We start from the raw sequence: 24747 nt of genomic DNA, 5'->3' as shown, positions 1-24747 counted from the left end.
TTGAGCGGAGCACATACTATCCCTGCCTGCTCTGTGACACTCACAGTTTGGCTCAGGTCCAGGGAGGAAGAAGAGGGCTCCAGGGTGTGGTCAAGGTTCCACTGGGACAGTGGTGTTCCCCATACCAGTGAGGGGTTTAATCTCTCCAGTGGATCTTCCACAGCATTTTACTTGTATGGGGCTGGGTAATCACTGAGTGGATAAAGAGAATGTGGTAATATGTACCATGTAATACTACTCAGCCATAGTAAAGGAATGAAATAATGGCATTTGCAGCAACCTGGATGGAATTGGAGACTATTATTCTAAGTTAAGTAACACTGGAATGGAAAACCAAACATTATATGTTCTCACCCAGATATGGGATCTTAGCTGTGAGGACACAAAGGCATAAGAATGATACAGTGGACTTTGGAGACTTGGGGGGAAAGGGTAGGAGAGGGGTGAGGGATAAAAGACTACACGTTGTGTACAGTGTACACTGCTTGGGTGTTGGGTTCACTAGTATCTCAGAAATTGCCACTAAATAATTTATTCATATATCCAAACACCATCTGGTCCCCCAAAGCCTATTGAAATAAAAAATGAATTAAAAAAAGATTATACAAACCAGTTTATCCATCACTAGTACCGTGAAATCAAAATATAACAATACTATAGTGATAATAAAAGTGTTCTTAGAATTAAATAACAATCATTTAAGAAAAATTCTTCTAACTCTATTAGTTAAGTTATCCCTGGTAACTGAAAGCGACATTTATTTTTGTTGGAATAAACACAACTGTTTAGAAATAAAAAAAAAAAATGTATTTTCTTTCCCTCTAGATGTAAGTAAAATATAGTCTGAGATACTCACCTGCCCTTTGCATTTTTCTATTGCTTATCTTGGAGATGACTCTGTAGCAGTATAGAGAGCTCTTTCTTATCCTTTTTTCCCCCCACAGTTGCATAATAGTCCATTATGTGGATGTGCTAGAGTTTATCCAGTCTTACTGGTGGGCACTTGGGTTCTTTCAAGTCTTTTAGTTTTATAAATGATGCCAAAATTAATAGCCTTGGCTTATATTGTACTTGCCAGTGTGTCTATATGTGTATATATATATATATATAGTGTCATATAACAAATTCTTACAAATCCGGTGGATTAAAACAACACCCCTCTATTAACTCACAGTTTTGTAGGTCAGAAGTCTAGTATGGTGTGCCTGAATTTTCTGTGGCTGTTAGCTAGGGACTTCCTTGTGGTTTCTGGAGGCTACTCTCGGGTGTTATGTGTTCTTTTGCATTTCATCAATGGAGAACTTCCGTTATACTGTATTCCTCTCATTCTTTGAATCTCTCTGACCTTTTGTGACCAGTTAGAGAAAATTCCACTTTTAAATTGCTTTTTGATTAGGTCAAGCCCACCCCTATAATCTCCTATTTTAAAGTCAACTGATTAAAGATTTTAGTTGCATCTGCAAAAATTCCTTCACAGCAGTGCTTGCATTTGTGTTTGAGGGCTGAGAATCTTGAGGGCCGTTTTCGAATTCTGCCTACCACAGTATCTTCAGGCTAGATTTGTAGAAGCATGATTACTGGGTTGAAAGGTTAATTCACATGTAATATATTCCAATGTACGGTTCTTATTGCTAGATTTTCATTCGCAGAGAATAATCCTTTTGCTTTCCTCTCAGTAAGATATTATAGTGCCTCTTTCCTGGTAGGCTGATTAAGAAGATTATGTGGTCAAAAGTTTAGATATTTGTCTGACAAGTGAAAAATGTTAATTTATGTATTTTTTTTCATTCTGAACAGAACATCCTTTTCTATGCTTAATGGCCATTGACATTTACTTATCCCTTAAATTTCTTTTCATTCATTTTTGCCTATTTTTCCATTTGTGTAGTTCTTTTTCTTGTAAATTTTAAGAGATTCTTTAGCTTTTAAGGATATTAGGTCTTCACTTTTCATGGCTTCATGTCAGGTATCTACCAAAATTCTAACGCCTGTGAACAACTTTCAAGTTGTACTTTAGTAAATTAAAGGTAAATAATACAAAATACCCTTTTCCTTTAATATACACAATTTTTAAATTGCTTTCAGTTTCTATGCTTACGATCCAGCTCTATGATAATGGTGTGTAAACATGGTATTGTATTAGGTAGACAAATGCAAAATAGGACATTTTTTGATTTACATAACTAACTTTCAGGAAAAGCAGAGACTACTGGAAACAGGACTGAAAGTGCTGTCGGGTCTACGTCTGTCTCTCTGTGTCTGTCCTCCTCCGTCCTCCACCTTTGCTTAATATTGCATTTCGTGTTGGCTTTGTTGAATGGCAAGCACAGTGTAATAATGGTCAAGAGTTTGAATTCTGAAGCCAGACTACCTGCATTAGTTTCCTGGTTCTGTCTCTTACTAGCTGTGTGACCCTGAACAAGTTAGACCTCAGTTTTTTCTTGATAAAAGAGTGCCTTATGCTAAATGAAATAAGCCAGACACAGGAAGGACAAATACTACAACATACCACTTGTATGATGAATCGAAAATAATTAAACTCGTAGAAGTAGAGAGTGGATTGGTGGTGGCTGGGGTGAGAATGGGGGAAAACAGGCAAGTATTAGTCAAATATACGAAGTTTTGGTTATACAAGATGATTAAATCCTAAAGATCTACTGTACAGCATAGCGCCTATAGTTAGCAATACTATATTATATACTTAATAACTTGCTAAGGGGGCAGATCTCTTGCTAAATGTTTTTATCTCTCACACACACTAATCAATGAGGCAGGAGGAAACTTTGGGTGGTGATGGATGGGCTTATGGCATAGATTGTGGTTGTGGTTTCACAGGTGTATACATATCTCCAAACTCATCACATTTATACATTATTAGTACAGCTTATTTATGTCAATTAAACCTCAATGAAGTGAGTTTTTTTTTTTTTTTTTTTTTTTTTTTTTTTTTTTTTTTAAGAAGAGCTGTAATATTTTCATCTCAGGGTTGTTGTGAAGACTACATGCATTTAGATCACCACCTGGCAGATAATAAGTGATATATAAATGTTTGCTATAATTATTTTCTTCTTCTCTAGATGGTATTCTCCATAGGAGAGGACTCTGTAGTCCTCCATTCCCCATAAGAGGGGCTACCTGTTATTCTATAGTGATATCTTTACCCTCTCCCCTTTTATTAATTTCCTAGGGCTGTCATAGCACATTACCACAAACTGGGTAGCTTTAAATCATACAAATTTATTCTTTCCCAATTCTGAAGGCCAGAAGTTTGAAAACAAAGTGCCAGCAGATCCATGCTTCCTCCCAAGGCTCCAGGGAAGAATCCTTTTGTTTCGTTTCTGTTTTTTTTCCAGCTGTTTCATGTCTTGTTGTTACATAAATCCAATTTCTGCCTCTATCTTTACATGTCTGTTTCCTCTTCTCTGTCTTAAAGCTCCCTCTGTTTTTCTCTCAGGACACTTGTCTTAGATTAAATGTCTACTTTGATAATCCAGGAGGATATGGTTTGGCTGTGTCCCCACCCAGATCTCATCTTGAATTATAGTTTCCATAATCCCCATGTGTCATGGGAGGGGCTTGACAGGAGGTAACTGAATTATGGGGGTAATTTCCCCCATGCTGTTCTCATGATAGCAACTGAGTTCTCACGAGATCTGATGATTTTATAAGGAGCTTTACCCCACTTTGCTCCCCACTTCTCCTTCCTGCTGCCATGTGAAGAAGGATGTGTTTGCTTTCCCCTCTACCATGATTGTAAGTTTCCCGAGGCCTCTCCAGCCATGTTGAACTGTGAGTTAATTAAACCTTTTTTTTTTTTAAATAAATTAGTCAGTCTCAGGTATATCTTTATTAACAGCGTGAGAATGGACTAACACATACCTCAAGAGTCTTAACCTCTGCAATGACTCTTTTTCTGAATAGGGTGACATTTACAGGTTCTGGGGATGAGGCCCTGGACATATCTTTTTTTTTTTTTGGTGTGTGTGTGAGGGTCACCATTTAATTCCCTATAACCCCAAGTAGGAGAGCAGCCTTTTCCTCTACTTTTCCATGTTGAAAAATCCCAAGGAAGGAATTTGATTAGCTTAGCTTTATTCATAGGCTAACCAATCATAAGCCACTTCTAGAGGTGGAAGTGCAGAACTGTTGAGGTGTTACATGTGACCTATCCTCACCCTTCTCTTGCCTATTTCTTCAATAAAACGAGTCAGTCACATAGCCCAAACCTGGCTGTTGGGGCAGTTGTAAACAGTAGGCACTCAAACATATCTTTATATAGAATTGATATTCCTTTTTGTTTTTCCAGTGTGGCCTCAGTCTGACCTAGTAGGTTATTGAAAATATTCTCAAACTGGACAGTATCTTTTAAAAAGATACAGAATTTCTGTCTACTTTTTGTAAGTCCCAGGTCTTCTTGCATTAGTTTGTTGCTGGGAAGCTGCTTCTTGATTTTAGGAAGCTGATTCCCTTATTGACACATGTTACGGTGCTTAGAAACTGAAGCTCTCTGTAAGGCTTCCCAGGAGTTTTGTTTTCTTCCCTAAGTGGTGATACATCAATGTAATCTTCTTCTTTGAAAAATTATTTACCATAACATTTGTTCTTTGAAAATGCATTCTCATGGATAGATTACTGTAATCTACTCTTCCATTAGCTTGTTGGTAATACAGTCTATCATTTTTATTCTAACAGTACCTAGTACTTAGATTCAGAACTAGAATCTCAGTTACAAGATGTCACTGTCTATCAAATAGTTTGAGCTCTGCATTATATTCAGATAGCTGCGCCAATTTCAGCTATACGAATTCCCTACTAATAAATAAATATTTATTATAATACATTTAGAAACTTCTGTGCATAGAACTAATTGGCAACCTCTCTCACCTCAGGTACGAGAAGGTTAATGATTCCTAATCAATTCTAGGTTGTTTTATGAAGATTAACAGTGGTTAAAAATAGTGATAATAGGTCCTTTCTTTAAAATTATAATAATTATTAAGTAATAAAACATTTACCTATTTGTAGAATAGGTAGATAGTAAACAAGTTTCATCACTATGTCCAGGGCAAAGACTATTTATTTAATAGTATTCAGATGCTTGAGCAAGTCGTGGCAATCTCTGTGGCTCTGTCATGTAGCTAATTCAGGAAAAAGTAGAGAGGTTAAAGGAGATGGAAAGAGTCGTGATGCAATTAATGAGAGTGTGCAGCTGGAAATACGAATATGACTTGTTTAGGTCATGTTCTATTGTAATGTTTGAAGCAAGTAGTGCACAGCAAAGTAGTAGATAACAGTAACAGATCATTTAAAAATAATAGTCTTTTTATTCATCATTGCTAAGTAGTTAATATTTACCAATTTAAACTCTCATGCTAGTATCATTTACACACTTCTACAACATAACCTATAGAATGGTAAATACATTCTTATATGTTGGGTACAAATTTCTACTAGGTAGCTTTACCCACAATCCAGTTGTTGTATTAGTATTGATCAGTATTTGATTAGTAGTTTTCAAATGTGATTTTGAAATGTCTATTATTTCCTCCTTTTTACAAATTCATTCCCTTGCCTCTTTTTTTAATTTGATGAAATAGTCTTTGTATCATAAACCACAAATTCGTCAATAAATATTACGTGACTTTACTCCCTAGCAAAACCTTTCGTCTTTTGCCCTATTGGTAACAGAAATATCCTGAATTTAAACTCATTGGAGAGTAGCAAGTTTCTTGGTCAGGAAAATGAGCAATGAGAGAGATAGATATTTGTCCATGAATAAATTTCTTAGGCCTGAACCCAAAGATATATGTAAAAGCAGGGGATTATAGAAAGAAAGACTTCTTCTTTTTTTTTTTTCTTTTCCGAGACAGAGTTTTACTTTGTCACCCAAGCTAGAGTGCAGTGGCACGATCTTGGCTCACTGCAACCTCCACCTCCCGGGTTCAAACAATTCTCCTGCCTTAGCCTCCCGAGTAGCTAGGATTACAGGCACCCATCATCACACCTGGCTAATTTTTTTTTTTTTTTTTTTTTTTTTACTAGAGACGGTGTTTCACCATGTTGGCCAGGCTGGTCTTGAGCTCCTGACCTCGTGGTCCGCCAGCCTTGGCCTCCCAGAGTGCTGGGATTTCAGGCATGAGCCACTGCAACCGGCCAAGAAAGCCTTTTAAAACATGTTCAAAATTGTGTGATTGGCTAAAATTGTCAGTGCTAGGACAACTGCTGGCACTTAGATCATCAGATTCTATGTGTATTTGCATTAGTGGTTTTGAAGCCTTGGCAACACACTGGAACATCACAGGGAGCTTTTAAAAGAGTATTAATGCCAGAATCCCACCCCTAGACATAGTGATTTAATCGACCCGGGGTTGAACCTGGGCACCTCTGTATCTTTTTTAAGTTCCCTATGTGATTCTAATGTTCAACCGGGGTTGGAAACTGCTGATTTACATGAGCCAGATAATCTCTATTAAGAAAATCTCAAATAGTTACTAGGTACAATATTTGGATCCATTATTCATTCTTCTAATTTGTGGATTTTATGTTTGTTTTTCAAAGTAGTTTACATTTTTGGCAATTTTATCAATATTTAACTGATGGTATAAGGTGCTCACTAGTGCCAGAGTAGGGTCAAAATCAGTGTTTTCCACTTTGGCTGCACACTAGATTCACTTCGGAAACTTTTACAGTCCTAATGTAAATCTAGGCCACACTCAGACCAGTTGATTCAGAAACTTTGAGGGTTAGGACCCAGACATTAAATTATTATTATTATTATTATTATTATTATTATTATTATTTACAGCTCCTCAGGTGATTTATTTATAAAGCCAAATTTGAGAGCCACAATTCTAAATAAATTGTTGTTGACTTAATTTTCTTTAAATGATTTCAGTTAAGTACAGCCTCACTTTGTCCCTTTTTTTCAGGATATTATTGATAGACTTATAATTTTGAATTCTGAAGCTAAGATTCGTTCTTTATTCAACTATGAACAATCACATATCTTTGGTCTAAGGTAAAATGCTACATTTTACTTTTGATATTATATTTTATGCTCCACAAAAAATAAGCATTTGTCCTATCTACTTTTAAAAAGTATTTAAAATTAGCTAATATTTAAAAGCATGCTTAAAGGTAATTTGTCTTCCTGTAACGTTATAGACACAGTAAATTATGGCAATTAGATATTTGTACCATGGCTTTTGTCTGAATTTGGATTCTGTATTATTATAGTGTCTCCCATTCCTTAATTTAATAGAGTGCAGTGGCACTTTTGGGGACTATTTCATTTAGTTTACTCAGGAGTCAACTTGACCTTCCCTGGGTTGGTATTTGGCTACATTCTTGTCACAATATACCCTTAAAAGAGGCTTAGAAATGGATGATTTATCCTGAGGCCCAAGTTTTGCTCTTTGGTATTAATCATTACTTTTCAACTTTGCCTGAAGTTTAAATCTTTCTAGTTGAGTTCATGTTCCTTGATATTTTATTTCCCATATTCAAATGGGAAATAAGGCATAGTTGGTAGGGCTATAGGGACTCGTGAAATTCGCAGTCTTTTGCTCATATGTAAACTTATAATTTGCTTCCCTACCTGTAAATTACTACCTTTAAAAGCAGCTGAATTAAGGAAATTTTCCATTTCCATAGGTTCATTATTTTTCTTTCTTTTCTATTAGCAAAGTAACTTTTTTAGACTTGAGGGAGATCAATGATAATTCACCACCTAAGAAAGGAAGCAATTATTTTTCTAAAGTTAGAATTCTGTGATGATAGTGTATTTTTAACTTTTTAAAAACTGTATATTAATAGATGAACTTCGTGTTTGGACTTTATAGTTCATTGGAAGTATAACAAAGGTGCTGCTATTATGGTTCTTTGGGTGGTGTGCCCTTTATCTCCAAATGTGTTTTCACATTAAATTTTAATTTTTAGTCTATAGTCTCAGATACATCAGATAGCAAGTTTTGATGAGTTAAACTAGGAAAAACTTCATTCAGTAGAATTTCCTTTTGCATAGCAAGTATGTTTCTGAGTTTTGCAGTTATAGAACATAGATTTTGGCCTCTTGTTGTTGATATACTGAGTAAATTTCTTTTCTTTGTTTCCTGTATATTTTCTCGCTTGTGTGGAATAGTATTTTCTGTGGTGTTCTTTGGAAGAAGATTTAACAATAGGACTTTATTAAGTTATATGAAAAGCAATCCAAGAAGTGAAATGCTCCTGGGAATAACATACATTAATTTTCATAATATGTGCTTTCTCACAATATCCAAATGTTATCATTCTATCCTACTGTAAAGAATTTACTATCCCATTGTTGATAGATACAATAGAATAGTGCAATATGGTGGTTAGCAACATGGACTTGTGGTCAAACTGCCTGCTCTTTCTTTACTGGTTGTGTGAGATGGGGTCTCAGTTACTCATCTGTAAAGTGGAGGATAATTACATTATTTTCCATATAGAGTTATTGTCATAATTGATATGAAAAATTTAAAAGGCTTAAAATAGTACCTGGCACACAGAAAGCACTGTAAAAACAGTAGTAGTAATAGTTCTAATAGCAATTCTTTGTGTCTTTCTTTATATCTGCTTGACCTATGCTATTTTTGTGTTTTACTATGAAATAATTTTTGTCCTCATTTTTTCAGTATCTCAGTAGTCATAAACATGCTACCTAGTAATTTGCTTGTTTTATATCAGCATTCAAAAAGAGAAAATGACAAAATTGCTTTCTGAGAAAAAGTTTGTATTTTAACTTTATTTGCTTTTTAACAAGTTTTTCTTTCATAAATTTAGATTTTGAGATTCCTATTCATAATAATCTTTAATTCAGGTGTATTTGTAAGTCATATATTTTAAACTAATAATTTACTTTCATTTTTCTACTAATTTCTGTCTGTTATTGGTCATTGATATCTAATGGTGATAAATCTAGATCATAGGTTTGCATTATTCATAAATCTTGTGTTTCTGTGTGTTTGGGATTTTTACCCATATGTTTCTTTCCTATTCCCACAGTATTTTTGTTTGTTTCTAGTTAAGCCTTCCTTGTACCTTTCTTTTCAGTGGATTATCCATTAATGTGTCTGAATCTATGTTTATCACTGCTTGTTCCATTTACTTTATATTTTCTTCTGCCTCAAAACTGTAGCAGTAGCATTAAGTGTAATGCTTGATACAACTTATTTATCACAACACTCAGATGAAGCTAATATGAGGCTTAGTGAAATGTGGCATGAACAGCATCACATTCTGTTTAAAGGTCTGAATTTTAATTTGCCAAGATCTTACAAATCTTACATTGTAAATGGCTAATATTCAAGAAGGGTGCTCCTTTGATTAACCTCCCCTCTTCACCCCTACCCCTTTTCTCCCTCTTCCAACCTATCCTTTTATTCTACATCATTCCTATTAGTGTGAAGACATGCCTTCATATGTCCCATCTTACAATGAAATACAACAAACCACACAGAGAAATACCCTTGACCTTGTGTCTCCTTGCAGCCACTGATCTATATAGCAAAATATGTCTATACGAACTATCCTCAGTTCCTAACCTGTATTTACTCAACTCACTTTGATTTGACATTGACTTTATAATTTTGTCAGAACTATTCATCCTGCTCATTGCTAGATCACTTGTAACTTCCATGCTGATGATTCTAGTGCATTCTTCTCTTTTCTTATCTTACTATAACTGCCAGTAGCATTAGATATAGTGGACCATTTTTTTTTCCTGTGTGAAAAATTCTCTTCATTTCTGTGCTATCACACACTCTTATTGCTGTAGTTTTTTTTTTTTTTTTTTTTTTTTTTTTTTTTTTTTTTTTTTTTCATTCTCTAGGCAAACTCTGAATGTTGGAATGCTCAGGATTTAGTCTTTGGCCCAGGTCCAAGGATCCTAGCTTTCTGTATACTCTACTCCTAATTTATTCCACTTAAACGTTTGCCTTTAAATATCGTTTATATGCTAGTAGATGTCCCCATTTATATCTCTAGCCCAAACCTCTCTTTTCAGCTACCAGACCTATATATACACCTGCCTTCTGACATCTCAATTTATACATTTCTCATTTAAACATGTTCATAATTGAACTCTTGGGTCTCCCAAACCTCCTTCTATGAAAACAAACAAAATAAATCTTTCATTTCTATCTCATTAAGTGACCCAGCCATCTCTTTAATTGCTTAATCTTGAAAGTCATCGTAACTTTTTTCTGTTTTTTAAAACAATTTATCTTTATTATAAGTAAATTAACCAATGCAGAAAATTAAATATAATGAAGTGAAATTCCTTATAATTCTAAAACTGTCATTATTAACACTGTAGTAAATCATTCTAGACCTCTTTCTATACATATACAGATACAAAGATATCCAGATGTATAAAAATAAATTCTTTTATAAAAATAGAATTATAGTACAGTTGCCACTTTAAATTTGAACTGAATTTTATAGAGGGGGGAAGAAAGAGAAGCCCCAGCGTGAGACTGAAGGAATTGCTGAATTTCAGATAACTGTTTTTTCACTCCGGGGGTCTTTATTTTCTAAGCGATTCCTCTAAGGTCAAGAGAAAAGATGACATAAAACATTTCAAGAGGTTTGAGCGTGATTTTTCACTTTTGGACAGTATTGATCAACTCTACTATGATAGATGAAGATATTCATGCTCTTGTCAACTGCCCACTTCCCCTGTCCTCACCTGTGTTAAAAAGTAGTTCCTTTGCCCATTTCCTAACCTACTGTCATGGGTCAGAGACCCTATCTTCCTCCCTCCCCAGGAGGGTGATTAAATAATAAACTAATCTGCATTTTTCAGTGTAGTGACCTAATATATGAAGTGCCTTTTATGATGACTATACAGTAAGATTTACAGTTTTAAAATTTACTCTTCTGTATTTACTCAACCAGTATTTATTGAACACGCATTCTGAGCTATGGACTGTGCCAGTATGGGGGTTGCAATGATGAGTGAATCAGATGTGGTGCTCATTCTCTTTAACCTTGTTATCTAGTGAGGAGTAAGATATTAAGTTAATCAAAGAATCTGAGGTGATTAAGGCAGAAAAGAAACACGTTCTTATAAAGCTCTTACCCATCTTTTATCATTTAAGTTACTGGCAATTCTGGACACCATTGTGTGGCTTACCTTAATAAATCTCTACCTTTCCTGTGTACAATAGTTCCTACCCTTCCTTAGCCTGAACTAATGCTCCGAGGAGGTTAGACTCCTTATCTCCCTCAAGGACAAAACAGCATTTATTCCTGCTTCTATACTTGTTTTTTATCTCTTGACTACTGTCTTTGCTTCTGTCTACTTATACAAATTCAACCCATCCTTCAACACAAAGCTTGCTCCATGAATTACTTATAGCCCATTCTGAGCTTGTCTTCTCTTTGCATGTCTCTTGCCTTTTTGGTCCTTCCCACAGATTTAATATTTTATTTATTTCTCTCTGAATACAACTTCAGTTTCCTAAGGGAGTATTATTTTCTTCTACTTTCATGTCTACCACATTGACAGATCGTTTTGAGTTCTTTGATTAGCATTTATTTGTTCAATCTGCTGACTGGTTAAAACAGTTGCCTGGAAACTTTTGATACTGCCCAAGGCTTAGAAGCTTGAACTTTTCTTCACCATTTTTAGTAGGTTTAGAGGAACGTTATATTCCTTCTTGTACATTTTATTTCAATACAAAAACTGTAAATTTCGTGGGGAAACATTTATATCATCATTTAATATTAATAGTTTTCTTTATATCAAACTGACCACATTAAGTTTTATTATAGGCTGTAGAATTGCAGCTTTTTTTTTTTTTTTTTTTTTTTACTTTGAATGGTCTTCAGTGCTAAAGATGTACTTAGTTTACACAACTTAAATCTTATATAGTAACTCTTAGTTAAATATATATTAAAATTTAGCGTGGTTTAAAATTGTTAATATAGTTCTCCTAAAACCTATTTCTTCTTTGCTCATTTGAAACTATAATGTGGCCCATTTATTGTTAATTTTCTTAAAAACAAAACTCGGGAGTCTATACTTACAGAATAGCCTTTAAAATTAATCATTTGCTGTTTGTTATTATTTTATATTTACCTACCAACAGTAAATTTTATATACAGTACAATGAACAGTTTTATACATCATTAACTTCTTTGTAAAAAAAAGTCTGACCTCTGAGATGATGACTTTATTACAAAAAGTTAAAAATTCATATTTGTTTTAAAAAAATTCATATTTGTTTTAGTGTAATTAAAAGCAGTTTGGTTATTTTAACAAGTAGCAAACATAGCCAAATGTTAGTATTTCATCACAGCAAGTCGCCAAATTATTTATTTCTAGTGACCCAGTTGCTAACTAGACTTAAATGTGATTAACCTTAGTAAGAAGAAATAACCTCACAATTACCTCGTGTAATCTTTTTTTAATATCAGAAATTAGGATATAATGTGATGACAAAACCATCCACATTTTGGATTTTATATACACATGTATACATACATACATATACATGCATATCTAGAATTTATTTTTTCAAGTTAATAAAAATGATCGATTACTAATTGGAAACATCAGGAACTAATTCAAAATTCTAATTTAATCAAACAATTCTTGTTTACATAGAAAAATTCAAGAATGCTGAAAACAAAAGGAGAAAGCAACACTCATTACCCTACCTCTTCATGGTAACCACTGTTAACCCTATTATGCTCATATTTTGACTTTTAGCTACAGATTTTTTTTTTTTTTGGAAAAATAGGAGTGTTATTGTTTGAGACTTCCTTTTTTTACTTAAGTATTTAAAATTATCTATTCACACCTATAAATATTAATCTGTGTCATAATTTTAAAGGATTAAATAATGTTCCAGCACATGATTGAATCCCAGTTTTCTGTTTTTACACATGTAGGTTTCTGTTTTTGTTATAAATGTCTATGGATAAATATCTTGATGTTTATAGTTGTTGCTCCGCAACAAATCCGTAGAAGTACACTTGCTGAGTCAAAGGATGGGCACATTTTCCAACCTTATGTATTTTTATCTATACTCTTATTATGATTTAATTTTCTTGACCTCTCTGTAGCGTTTTATATTCTGCCTACTTAACGTAATGTATTCCTTTCATTTTTGTTCATTCATTCAGAAAGTGTTTATTGAGTCTTTGCTAAGTGCCATACTTTTTTTTTTTTTTTTGAGACGGAGTCTCGCTCTGTCGCCCGGGCTGGAATGCAGTGGCCGGATCTCAGCTCACTGCAAGCTCCGCCTCCCGGGTTCACACCATTCTCCTGCCTCAGCCTCCCGAGTAGCTGGGACTACAGGCGCCGCCACCTCGCCCGGCTAGTTTTTTGTATTTTTTAGTAGAGACGGGGTTTCACCGTGTTAGCCAGGATGGTCTCGAACTCCTGACCTCGTGATCTGCCCGTCTCGGCCTCCCAAAGTGCTGGGATTACAGGCTGGAGCCACCGTGCCCGGCCCTTACTTTCTTAGATACAGTCTTTTTGGCACCCTCAGTGACTGTGTTCTTCTTTGTTTTTGGATTCCTTTGTGTCTTTCATTTTTGCTAATTCTTTATTCTCCTCCTTTATTTAACTTTCAATTAGAATTGTCTTCTAGAGTTATATCTTTAGTTCACCCTCCATTTTATCTACAGTGGCTTCAATGATCACTTGTTTTTTTTCGTTTTTTGGAGACAGAGTATGGCTCTGTCGCCCAAGCTGGAGTGCAGTGGCACGATCTCGGCTCACTGCAAGCTCCTCTTCCCAGGTTCACACCATTCTCCTACCTCAGCCTCCTAAGTAGCTGGGGGGCTACAGGCGCGGGCTGCCACGCCCAGCTAATTTTTTGTATTTTTAGTAGAGGTGGGGTTTCGCCCTGTTAACCAGGATGGTCTTGATCTCCTGAGCTCGTTATCTGCCCACCCCGGCCTCCCAAAGTACTGGGATTACAGGCATGAGCCACTGTGCCAGGCCGACCACTTCTTTACTGACTACCCCTATGTCTCTATGTCCAGCCCTAAGCCTGTCCTGAGCATATTTGCAAGTTTTATGTGGCATTTGGATCTGTGTATCATGCAAGCTCCACAAACTCAATATGCCCTGTATTAGTCAGAGTTCCCTAGAGGGACAGAACTTATAGGATACACACACGTGTGTGTGTGTGTGTGTGTGTGTGTGTGTGTGTGTGTGTATCATTACAGTTGGAAATGCCTCAATCCCCAACCATGTGTATGGATCTCCTGTATTCCAAACATACTCTTCCTTACCTCCATTATGGAGTAGTAGACTGATTTCATCTTGATAGTCCGGGTCAGTCACCCCAGCCAACGCTGTAACTCCCTTCTTAGTCTGTTGACTTAAAGATAGGAGGAACCCAAAGTGTCCAGGTGGCAATCTTAACTTCCAGTTTAATGGAATTGTTGTTTTATCTCCTCATGGCAGTGTTCCTCCCTCTGGAACTAAGACCTCTAAGTCAAGAGAATGTAATGTTGTGGGAAAAGGAGGCAAACATTTTGCTAGTAAGTCACTAGCAGTGATGGTGAGTGGTGCTACCTCCACTTCCACTCCTTAATTCCTGGAATCATGAATCCTGGCTATGGCAGAAACAGTATCATATATTGGACGCTGATTCAGAGCATACATGGCCTTCTGTAGAATTTCCCCAGCCCTCAAAGTATTGTTACCTAGTTGCCATTGTAATTGTGACTTCAAAAGGACATTCCATTCTTCTGTCAATCCAGCTGCTTCAAGATGATGGAGAACATTGTAAGACCAGTGAATTTCATGAGCATAAACCACTGCCCTGCTTCTTTAGCCATAAGGTGAGTGCCTTGGTCAGAGGCAATGCTGTGTGGAATACCATGATAGTGGACAAGGCATTCCATGAGTCCACCGATAGTAGTCATGGCAGAAGCATTGTGTGCAAGATAGGCAAACCCATATCCGGAGTAAGTGTCTATTCCAGTGAGGACAAACCTCTGCCCTTTCCATAATGGAAGAGGACCAGTGTAATCAGCCTGCCACCAGGCAGCTGGCTGATCACTCCAAGGAATCGTACCATATCAAGTGTTGGTGTTGGTCTCTGCTGCTGGCAAATTGGGCACTCAGCAGTGGCCATAGCCAGGTCAGCCTTGGTGAGTGGAAGTTCATGTTGGTGATCCCATGAGTAACCTCCATCCCTGCTACCATGGCATCCCTTCCACCATGGCCAGTTTGTTCATGGGCCCATTGGGTGATGACAGGGGTGGCTGGAGAAAGAGGCTGAATGGTGTCCACAGAACGGGTCATCCTATCCACTTGATTATTAAAATCCTTCTCTGCTGAGGTCACCCGTTGGTGAGCACTCACATGGGATACAAATATCTTCACGGTTTTTGACCACTCAGGTCCATCTACATACCTCTTCCCCAAATTTCTTTCTCACCAGTTTTCCAATCATGCTTCTTCCAAGTCCCTGACCATCCAGCCAAACCATTGGCTACAGCCCATGAGTCAGTATATAATCACACATCTAGCCATTTCTCCTTCCATGCAGAGTGCACAAGCTGGTGCACTGCTCGAAGTTCTGCCCACTGGGAAGATTTCCCTTCACCGCTGTCCTTCAGGGATTGCTAGAAAGGGGCTATAGTGCTACAACTGTCCACTTTCAGGCGGTGCCTGCATATTGCGCAGAATCATCTGTGAACCAGGCCCTAGTCTTTTCTTCCTCTGTCAGCTGATCATAGGGAACTCACCATGAGACCATCGGTGAAAGCTGGGGGAGAGAAGACAGGGTGGCAGGAGTGGAGACTAAGGGCATTTGAGTCACTTCCTCATGTAACTTTCTTGTGCCTTCATGACCTGCTGAAGCCCGATCATGTATATACAACTTCCACTTGATGAAGAAATGCTGCTGTGCATGACCCACTTTATGGCTAGGTAGGTCAAAAAGCACCCAGTTCATGATAGGCAGTTCAGGTCGTCTGGTGACTTGACCCATAGTCAAACGTTCATTTTCCACCAAAGCCCAGTAACATCCCAAGAGGTGTCTCTCAAAAGTAGAGTAGTTATCTACAGAAGATGGTAGGGCCTTTCCAAAATCCTAGAGGCCTCTGCTGTGATTCACTTATAAGGGCCAGCCAAAGGCTCCAAACAGCATCCCTGTCTGTAACAGATATCTCAAGCCTCGTTGGATCTGCTGGATCATATGGCCCAACTGGCAGAGCAGCTTGCACAGCAGCCTGAATCTGTTGCAGAGCCTTCTCCTGTTCTGGACCCCACTCAAAACTGGCAGACTTTCAGGTCACTTAATAAATGGGCCGGAGTAACACCCAAATGAGGAATGTGTTGTCTCCAAAATCCAAATAGGTCTACTAGGCGTTGTGCCTCTTTCTGGTTTGTAGGAAGAGCTTATTCTTCACTTTAGAAGGAATATTTCAACAGGCCCCACACCACTGCACCCCTAGACATTTTACTGAGGTGGAAGGCCCCTGAATTTTCGTTGGATCTATTTCCCATCCTCTTGCAGGCATATGTCTCAGCAATAAGTCCAGCGTGTTTGCTACTTCTTGCTCACTGGATCCAATAAGCATAATGTCATCAGTGTAATGGACCAGTGTGATATCTTGCAGAAACAAAAAGCAATCAAGTTCTCTCTGGATAAGATTATGATACAAAGCAGGAGAGATATACCTCAGAGGTAGGACATTAAAGGTATATTTCTGGCCTTGCCAGCTGAAGGCAAATTGCTTCTGGTGGGCCTTATGGGCAGGAATGGAGAAAAAGGCATTAGCCAAGTCAATGGCTGCATACCAGGTACCAGGAGATGTGTTAATTTACTCAAGCAATGAAACCACATCTGGTACAGCAACTGCAGTTGGAGTCACCTCTTGGTTAAGCTTAGGATAATCCAGTGTCATTCTCCAAGATCCATCTGTCTTCTGCACAGGCCAAATGGCAGAGTTGAATGGGGATGTGGTGGGAATCACCACCTATGCATCCTTCAAGTCCTTCGTGGTGGCACTAATCTCTGCAGTTTCTGCAGGGATGTGATATTGTTTTTGATTTAGTATTTTTCTAGGTAGAGGCAGCTCTTATGGCTTCCACTTGGCCTTTCCCACCATAGTAGTCCTCATCCTACCAGTCAGAGAGTCAGTGTGGGAGTTCTGCCAGCTTCTAAGTATGTCTATGCCAATTATGCATTCTGGCACTGAGGAAATGACCACAGATGATTCTGGGGACCAACTGGACATACTGTAAGTCAACGTGAGCTAAAACTCCATTAATTATCTGACCTCCCTAAGCCACTACTTTAACTGGGGGACCACAATGATGCTTTTATCCCTGGAATCAACGTCGCTCAGAGCCAGTGTCCAGTAGTCCCCAAAATGTCTGATCATTTCCCTTTCCTCAATGCACAGTTACCCTGGTACAAAGCCAGAGGTCTCCTTAGGGAAGCATGGGAGGAATATTCACAGCATAGATTGTCGGTACTGAAGTGGGGTGCTTCCTCAGGGGGACCCAGTCTCTCCTTCACTCAAAGGGTTCTGGGTCTGTAAACTGGCTCCAGTCTGGAAATTGAGATGCCATGATTCTCTGTTTTTATAATTCAAATTAGTCTTTTGTCCATTTGACCTAAAAGTTTTCTGCTAACATAAATTAAGCAAGAACGCATTAGGCTTCCTGTCAATTTCACTTCTAGAAACACTGTGATTAATTAGTTAATGTCAGAGCTCTGCATGAGTCAGACTATTCTGTTTGCTGCTTTGTCTCTGTTGTCCATTAAGGTAGGCCCACCTTGCCTTTGATGGTTGAGTGCCACCACTTGGCCCTTGCCACATCGGGATCCAATTATTCTTATTGTATTTAGATTTTGTAGTTGAATGACTTCAGTTCCCACTGTTAGATCTGACATACAGAGAAGAGCAATTACAGAGCTCTTCAGAGATGCAGGTGCAGCCCTCACAAATCTGTTTCAGAAGGCATTGGTCAAGGGTGTATCTTTTGCACCCTCCCAGCTGGGGTGAGTAGGTCTAGTTACTAACCCACTCCACCATCTCAGTCTCCTTAAGACTTTGAATCCCTTCCTCTACATTAAACCAAGGGAGTTCAGACATATTCAGCTTTCTCACAGTGGGCCATCATTTAATCCATATTTCAGCTAATCAAGCAAATAGACTATTAGACTTTTTTTTTTTTAACTCCCAGAGCTGCAACATTAAAAGCAGAGTCCGTACTTAGTGGACCTAAATCAATAAATTCAGCCTGAGCCAGCTCTATGTTCCTCCCACCATTTTCCCATACCCTTAATATCCATTCCCATGCCTGTTCTCCAGATTTCTGTGTATATGGATTAGAGAACTCAAGCAGTTCTTTTCTAGTGTAGCGCACCGCCTCTTGGGTCACAGTCTCAACCTCACCTCTAGAGGCCTGCCAGGACTTTAGTTATATGTCTAGAAGTAAACAGGGGTGTTGGAGGTGGCTCCTGAGGAGAATCAACATTATTTTCTGGGCAACTATTTCAGGGGAGGCCATCACTGTTACCTCAGGCAGCACAGGGTTTGTCTCCTCAGACAAAGGTGGAAAGGCTGATGGCAGCATGGGTCGGGGAGGGGATGTTGCCACTACTGGGGATGGGGAAGCTGTTTCTTCTGGCAAAAGTTTCATCTGAGTTTTCAAACTCAGTGTCCTCAGCTTCATCGTGGTCCCCCCACACATCCCCATTCCCAGTTGCAGGGTCCCATTGTTTTCCAATCAATGCCCTCACTTTAACAGTAGACACCTGGTAAGGCTGTGCATGCACCTTTTGTTGCAGGTCAGCCACTTGCATAAGAGCTTGAGTGTGTTTTTTCTACAATTTCAGCTCTTTCTCTACAGGAAATTAGCCATTCACTTTGGGTAATCTTAGCAGATTTGAGCCTCAGCTTCTGAAACCAGGCGACAGAATCCCTGAGTTCATCATTTTCTTTCATCAGTTTGTCCACTGAACTTAGGAGCAACCAACCAGCTTCATTATGTTCCTTGGTTCTCCACATATGATCAAAGGTATTGTGTAGCGTCACTAAAGTCTTTGTCTCTCATGAGCGGTGAATCAGGAGTGTCAAATGTATTTATTTTGTGTAACTCTCTAAAGAGTTCATACCAGTGTTCGCCATACTATTAGTGTTCTCCATACTATTACAGTGTTCTCCATACTAATATCAGTGTTCTCCATACTATTACAAGTAGAGTCCTTAGCATTTTGGATCTAATCATGTTAAGCAGCCAACTCCAGAAACCCCAAAACCAATGAAAAAACATCCTTAATATTCTATTCCTCTAGAACCATCCCTGGTACCAAAATCTGTATTAGTCAGGGTTCCCCAGAGGGATAGAACTAATAGGATGTGTGTGTGTGTGTATGTGTGTGTGTGTGTGTACACACACACATATATATACCATATATATATATACCATATATATATATATATATATGGTAGTTTATGAAGTATTAACTTACATGATCACAAGTCTCACAATAGACTGTCTGTGAGCTTGAAGAACAAGGAGAGCCAGTCCAAGTCTGAAAACCGAAGAACTTGGAGTCCAATGTTTGAGGGCAGGAAACATCCAGCATGGGAGAAAGGTGTGGCTTGGGAGCCTAGGCCAGTCTTGCCTTTTCACGTTTTTCTGCCTGCTTTATGTTTGCTGGCAGCTGATTAGATGGTGCCCACCAGATTGAAGGTGGGTCTGCCTTCTCCAGCCCACTGACTCAAATGTTCATCTCCATCGGCAACACCCTCACAGACACACCAGTATCAATACTTTGCATCCTTCAATCCAATCAAGTTAACACTCAGTATTAATCAACACATGCCCACAAACCATACTCTGTGTGTTTACAAAAGCTCCAACTAATATCCAATTGCAGGCGATCCAGAACATTTTGTAAAACACAGATCTGAATTTGTTACATAGAGTAAGTGAGCAGTCCTCCTATAGACTCCGCTCATTCTTTGCAGCTCTTACAGAATTTATTGGCAAGCTGACCCTGCTCCCTATTTCCCTTCTCCAGTTATGGTTGTATGTGTATTAAAAATTGAAAGTTTCAGATTTGAGGATGTGGTTACTGTATGTAATTTATGTTCTTCTCTTGATTTTGATAGCAGACAGAAAGGGAATTGGGATTTACATTTCTGCTACTTTTGTGTGTGCCAATCAGAAGGAAAAATTTTATGTTAGGGGAATGAAATGTGTTTGGTTAAGTAAGATACATATGTGTGCACATGGATGTGCACATGGTGGCAGGGGAAGAAAGGATGAGGTGGAGAGAGAATGAGGAAAGGATGAGGTGGAGGGGGAAGGAGGGAGGTTGGAACTGGTGGGAAGGCAAGGAGGGAGGTCAGGTGAGAAAAAGAGCGGGAGGCTTGCGGGGAAATTGGGAAGGAGAGGGAAGGAGGGTGGCAGGGGAAGAAAGGATGAGGTGTGTGTGTGTGTGTGTGCATGTATAGAACAAAAATTTCCATATGTGTAGATATGTGTATATATCCAAATATATGTATATATATAAATGTATATTACATATCCACACATGCATATGTATCTTAACCAAACACATACATATATGTGCATATATATATATATATATATGCATACACATATTGTATTTGCTTAGAGTTTGTAAAAGTATAATTTATGGTGATGTACACATGGAATTATTTAGACTGTTAATAGAAAAGAAATGTTTTTCTTCCCTGTATATACTAAATTAGTACTAGAATAAAGTGGCAGGATAAAGAGAAGGAGCTTATGACTGTAGTTGTGAGATAAACCAAAAATATGTTTGGAATTCTTTCAAGTGGAAATGATAGACAGCTAAGACTAAACTTCATAGAATCATTCCAGTTACCCCAGACAAATGCCCGCCTGCATACATTAATGATGTGATAATATTTTAACAGCAACGTAGAAAGTTTATAGTAATTAAGAAGAGAGTTATATTTCTGGTGAGATTTGATTTGGGTTTTACGTAAACTCCTAGGGGATTCACCATATCCAAAATATGTCCCAAACCAGATGAAAAGGCTAGTCCCTCATCTCACAGATTATTTTATTCCTCCAGATAGTTCAAATAAACATTTCACATAAAGGAGACACTGATTTTCATTTCCAGAAATAAAATTAGAGTGGGGAGGAGGATAGTGAAGAGGGAAGGGAGAGTAGGTAGATGTGGGGTGGGGGTAGAGAGAGTGGGTATGTGTCAGGGTAGAGAGAGTGGATGTGTGTTGGGGGAAGGGCATGTGTTTGGAGGAGAGGTGGGAAGGAAGACAGAGGGAAGAATGGTGGGGGGCAGGGAGAGGGAGGAGGAGGGAGCATGGGAGAGTAGGAAGAAAGGATGAGGTGGAGAGAGAATGAGGAAAGGATGAGGTGGAGGGGGGAGGAGGGAGGTTGGAACTGGTGGGAAGGCAAGGAGGGAGGTCAGGTGAGAAAAAGAGCGGGAGGCTTGCGGGGAAATTGGGAAGGAGAGGGAAGGAGGGTGGCAGGGGAAGGAGAGGTGTGTGTGTGTGTGTGTGTGTGTGTGTACTGGGCTAGGAGAAAGAAATTATATAGTGTGTGGTATTTTAAAATCTACCTCTTTGCAGTGATGCTAAATGCCCATTTTCACGCAAAAATGGGCATTTAGTTGGGAATGTCCCTTTGTAACTGAAGCAAAACAATGTATCTTGTCCATAATTGGACATAATTCTTAGTGTCCTGGCTTACTTAGGGCATATGTTCTGGGCCTAGCAGTCTCTTCAGGACTGATGAGAAAACCCCAGGGAGGGCTCACAATATGGTTAGTGTGAGCTGGTATATGCATATCTTGTCCTTAGACTGCTCTTTTGATTATAACTACGTTATGCTAGTTGTGCTTTTTTTTGGTGCATATTCAAAGATATATTGATGTCTCCTGGGTAATGCTGACATGCTATGCAGCTGTGTACAGTGTTACAATGATAAATTAGATGTCTGTAAACTACTTGGGGCTCTAGAATCAAACATGTTACAAGCCTTTTTTTCTAGTGCATAAGAAGCCCTTAATTAGTGTATTTACATTTTATAATATATAGACATAACATATAAACATATAAACGTTTATAGGGTCAATATAATGAACATTAATATTAAATATAATAATATTTAATATTTAAATATAAAATTATATTAAATACAATATTAATATCATGTAACAATATATTATCTGTTGGAAATGCTCAGTTAAAGTCACTGTGTCAGTCTTAATGTTCAGCATGGAAATCCTGTGAGTCTTAGGGCTCTGAACTGACTCTGGTGATAATTCTTTGCCCTGAAGTTCTGATTGAGTATGCTGTGATTTGTTCCTGAGTACCTTTCCATTTTTGGATGTCAAAAATGCCAGTTTCCTATGGTTAAGCTGAAATATGTTACCCAGAAGGAATTTTATTTCAGGTTTTTAATGTAAGCAAGATAAATTCCTTTGGGATGTCAAATTGGCATTTGTTTCTTTAAAAAAAAAAACTTATTTACCTCAAATATTTTTCTTTATGACAACAATTAAATCATACTAATTCAGTTTTGTTACATTAGAGATAAAATTTAATAAGGTGAACATACGTTTTTAAAAAAGACAATTTAGAGCTTAGAAAACAAATATGTTTGTTTTCGTTTTATCTGTTGGAGCAAAAGCAAAGGCCAAATAAAGGTCCAGATTCTGTGTGACTTCAGTTTCCTTTCCACTTCCAGCCCAGAGCCCGTATTTATCTTTTTGGCAGAGCAGCTAGAGAAGATAATAGTTCATGGTCTGTGTGATATCTACTGATCACTACTTTTTATTTTTATTGAAGTAATAAGTATACATAGTTTAAAAAGTCAACAAGTATGGGAAGGTTTTTAAGAATGAGGAGTAATCCTCTACCCATTCTACTGCACTCCCAAGTTCCACTCCTCAGAGGCTGCCACTTTTAATTCCTTGTTTTGTTGTGTTTTGTCAGGGGAGGATTCATTTCCAGGTTTAAAAATAACACACTTACACTATCTTGATTTTTTTAACTTTCAGCTTTCATCTCTTATCTTTAGGGATTTAGAAGCTTAGGACTTAGATTTCATTGGCTCTCTTTCTCTCTCTCTGCTATAGTTTTATCATATTCTTGATTAAATCTCTATTAAAAGCTTCTATTATAATGTCTATAAATATTATTTATTGGTAGCTTAAGTAATATGACTATGTATCCTTTTTCTTAAAACTTTACTTTTCTTGGAGTTAATAATTGCATGATATTTTACATTTACTTTATGTTCAGTGTACATACTAGTAATATATCCCTAGGATATTTATATCCTAAAAATATATTGCTAACCTCTGCTACTGCATAATACTAATATAGTGCTCATTATGTCTCAGGTATTTGTATTGGTTTTATATTGAAGTCACTCAATTTCAGAACAAACTTTTGAAGTAGATACTCTTAATATCTCCTTTGTTTTGTTTTTTAAAACAAATGCTTCAACTGGGACACAGAGAAGTTAAGCCATTCAATTAAAGTGACACAACTGGTAATTGGGATTGTTAGTATTTAAATCCAGATAGACCGGTTCCAAAGAATGTAATGCCTAACCCATATATTGTACTGCTTCACAAAATATATGTCAAGGGGCCCTACAATCATTCTTTCCAATTATGTTTTATAACTACGAGGCTTTCACATTCCTGAGGGCAGGGACAATATCCTATTCGTATTTGTGAAAACATAAACTCTCAACCAGCTAAAAGGAATCAGATAATCTATTTTTTTTCTTTTATGACATTCTTCTGTTCCGCTTTGTACTGAAGGATTTTTTTTTTTTTTTTTTTTTTTTTTTTTTTTTTTTTTTTTTTTTTTTTTTTGGCCCTGAGCATCAGCCTTCATGGGATTTTCCTTCATCATCATCCTGGAAATTTCTTTTCTCTCTTCTGAGTTAGATCCCGTGTTACCTGGGATCCAATTACCTATCCTGGTTTACTCCCTTGTTTTCATGGAACCACTTTCTCAGTAGGAAGGGATGTATGGGAGGAAGTTTTTCAAGGTGGGAATGGGATGGAGGCTTCCACAATGTAATTTCAGGAGCTGAAAAACCAATGGACGAGTTGTAACTGATTTATTAGGACAAGAAAGCTAAAACCCAAGCTAGCTACTTATTTGCATATTACGACATTCTAGAATTACTAGGAATTAAGGGCACTACTGAGAATGCAGATGAAAGTAGAAGATTAGGTGAAAGTCTAACCTTGTCAATAATAAGACTAGTTCCAATTATAAGACTCAGTTATGCTTTCAGATTTCCTGCATTCCTACACCATCTAGCAGAGGGACTGTTTTTCTCCTGCCTAAGCAGAACATTGGAGGGTTTTGCCTTCTGGAAAATAAATGAATCAGAGATACTAAGTGCCCCTGAGAGAAGGGATACTATGCTGAAAATGGTTAAATGTTATTCACTGCCAATTCAAAGATATATTGTGATTATATTTTATTTCCTTACCCAATTTGTTTCTTCTAGAATTAGTAAGGAATCGTTTATTCCTATTTTTCATTTGCTTAATTTTTCTATATATCACGCAGTTATTTATCCCAAGATTGTTATTACAAAATATAATAATTCAGTACTAATGTCCAATAGTTATAAGAGTGCTTACTGTTGGCAGGACCAGTCTAAGCTCTTTGAATATTTTGAGTCATTTAAACCTCAGAGCATTAAAGTTTCAGTCAACAGTAATAGCAGTAACATTC

At 37.6% G+C, this 24747-nt stretch overlaps 1 protein-coding gene across 2 annotated transcripts in view; it reads left to right on the top strand.

The window, feature by feature from the left end:
- Nucleotides 1–24747, top strand: part of TBC1D32 (TBC1 domain family member 32) — a 255150-nt gene that overhangs the window by 117002 nt on the left and 113401 nt on the right. For both annotated transcript variants that reach the window (XM_030929510.1, XM_030929511.1), the window contains one exon: nt 6930–7018. In XM_030929510.1, coding sequence (XP_030785370.1) covers nt 6930–7018 — 89 coding nt within the window. The remainder of the gene's footprint in view (nt 1–6929; nt 7019–24747) is intronic.

Source organism: Rhinopithecus roxellana, chromosome 4 (assembly GCF_007565055.1).
Source record: "Rhinopithecus roxellana isolate Shanxi Qingling chromosome 4, ASM756505v1, whole genome shotgun sequence".
NCBI lineage: Eukaryota > Metazoa > Chordata > Mammalia > Primates > Cercopithecidae > Rhinopithecus > Rhinopithecus roxellana.
The sequence above is the reverse complement of the archived record's forward strand: the minus strand, read 5'-3'. Positions and strand labels throughout refer to the sequence as shown.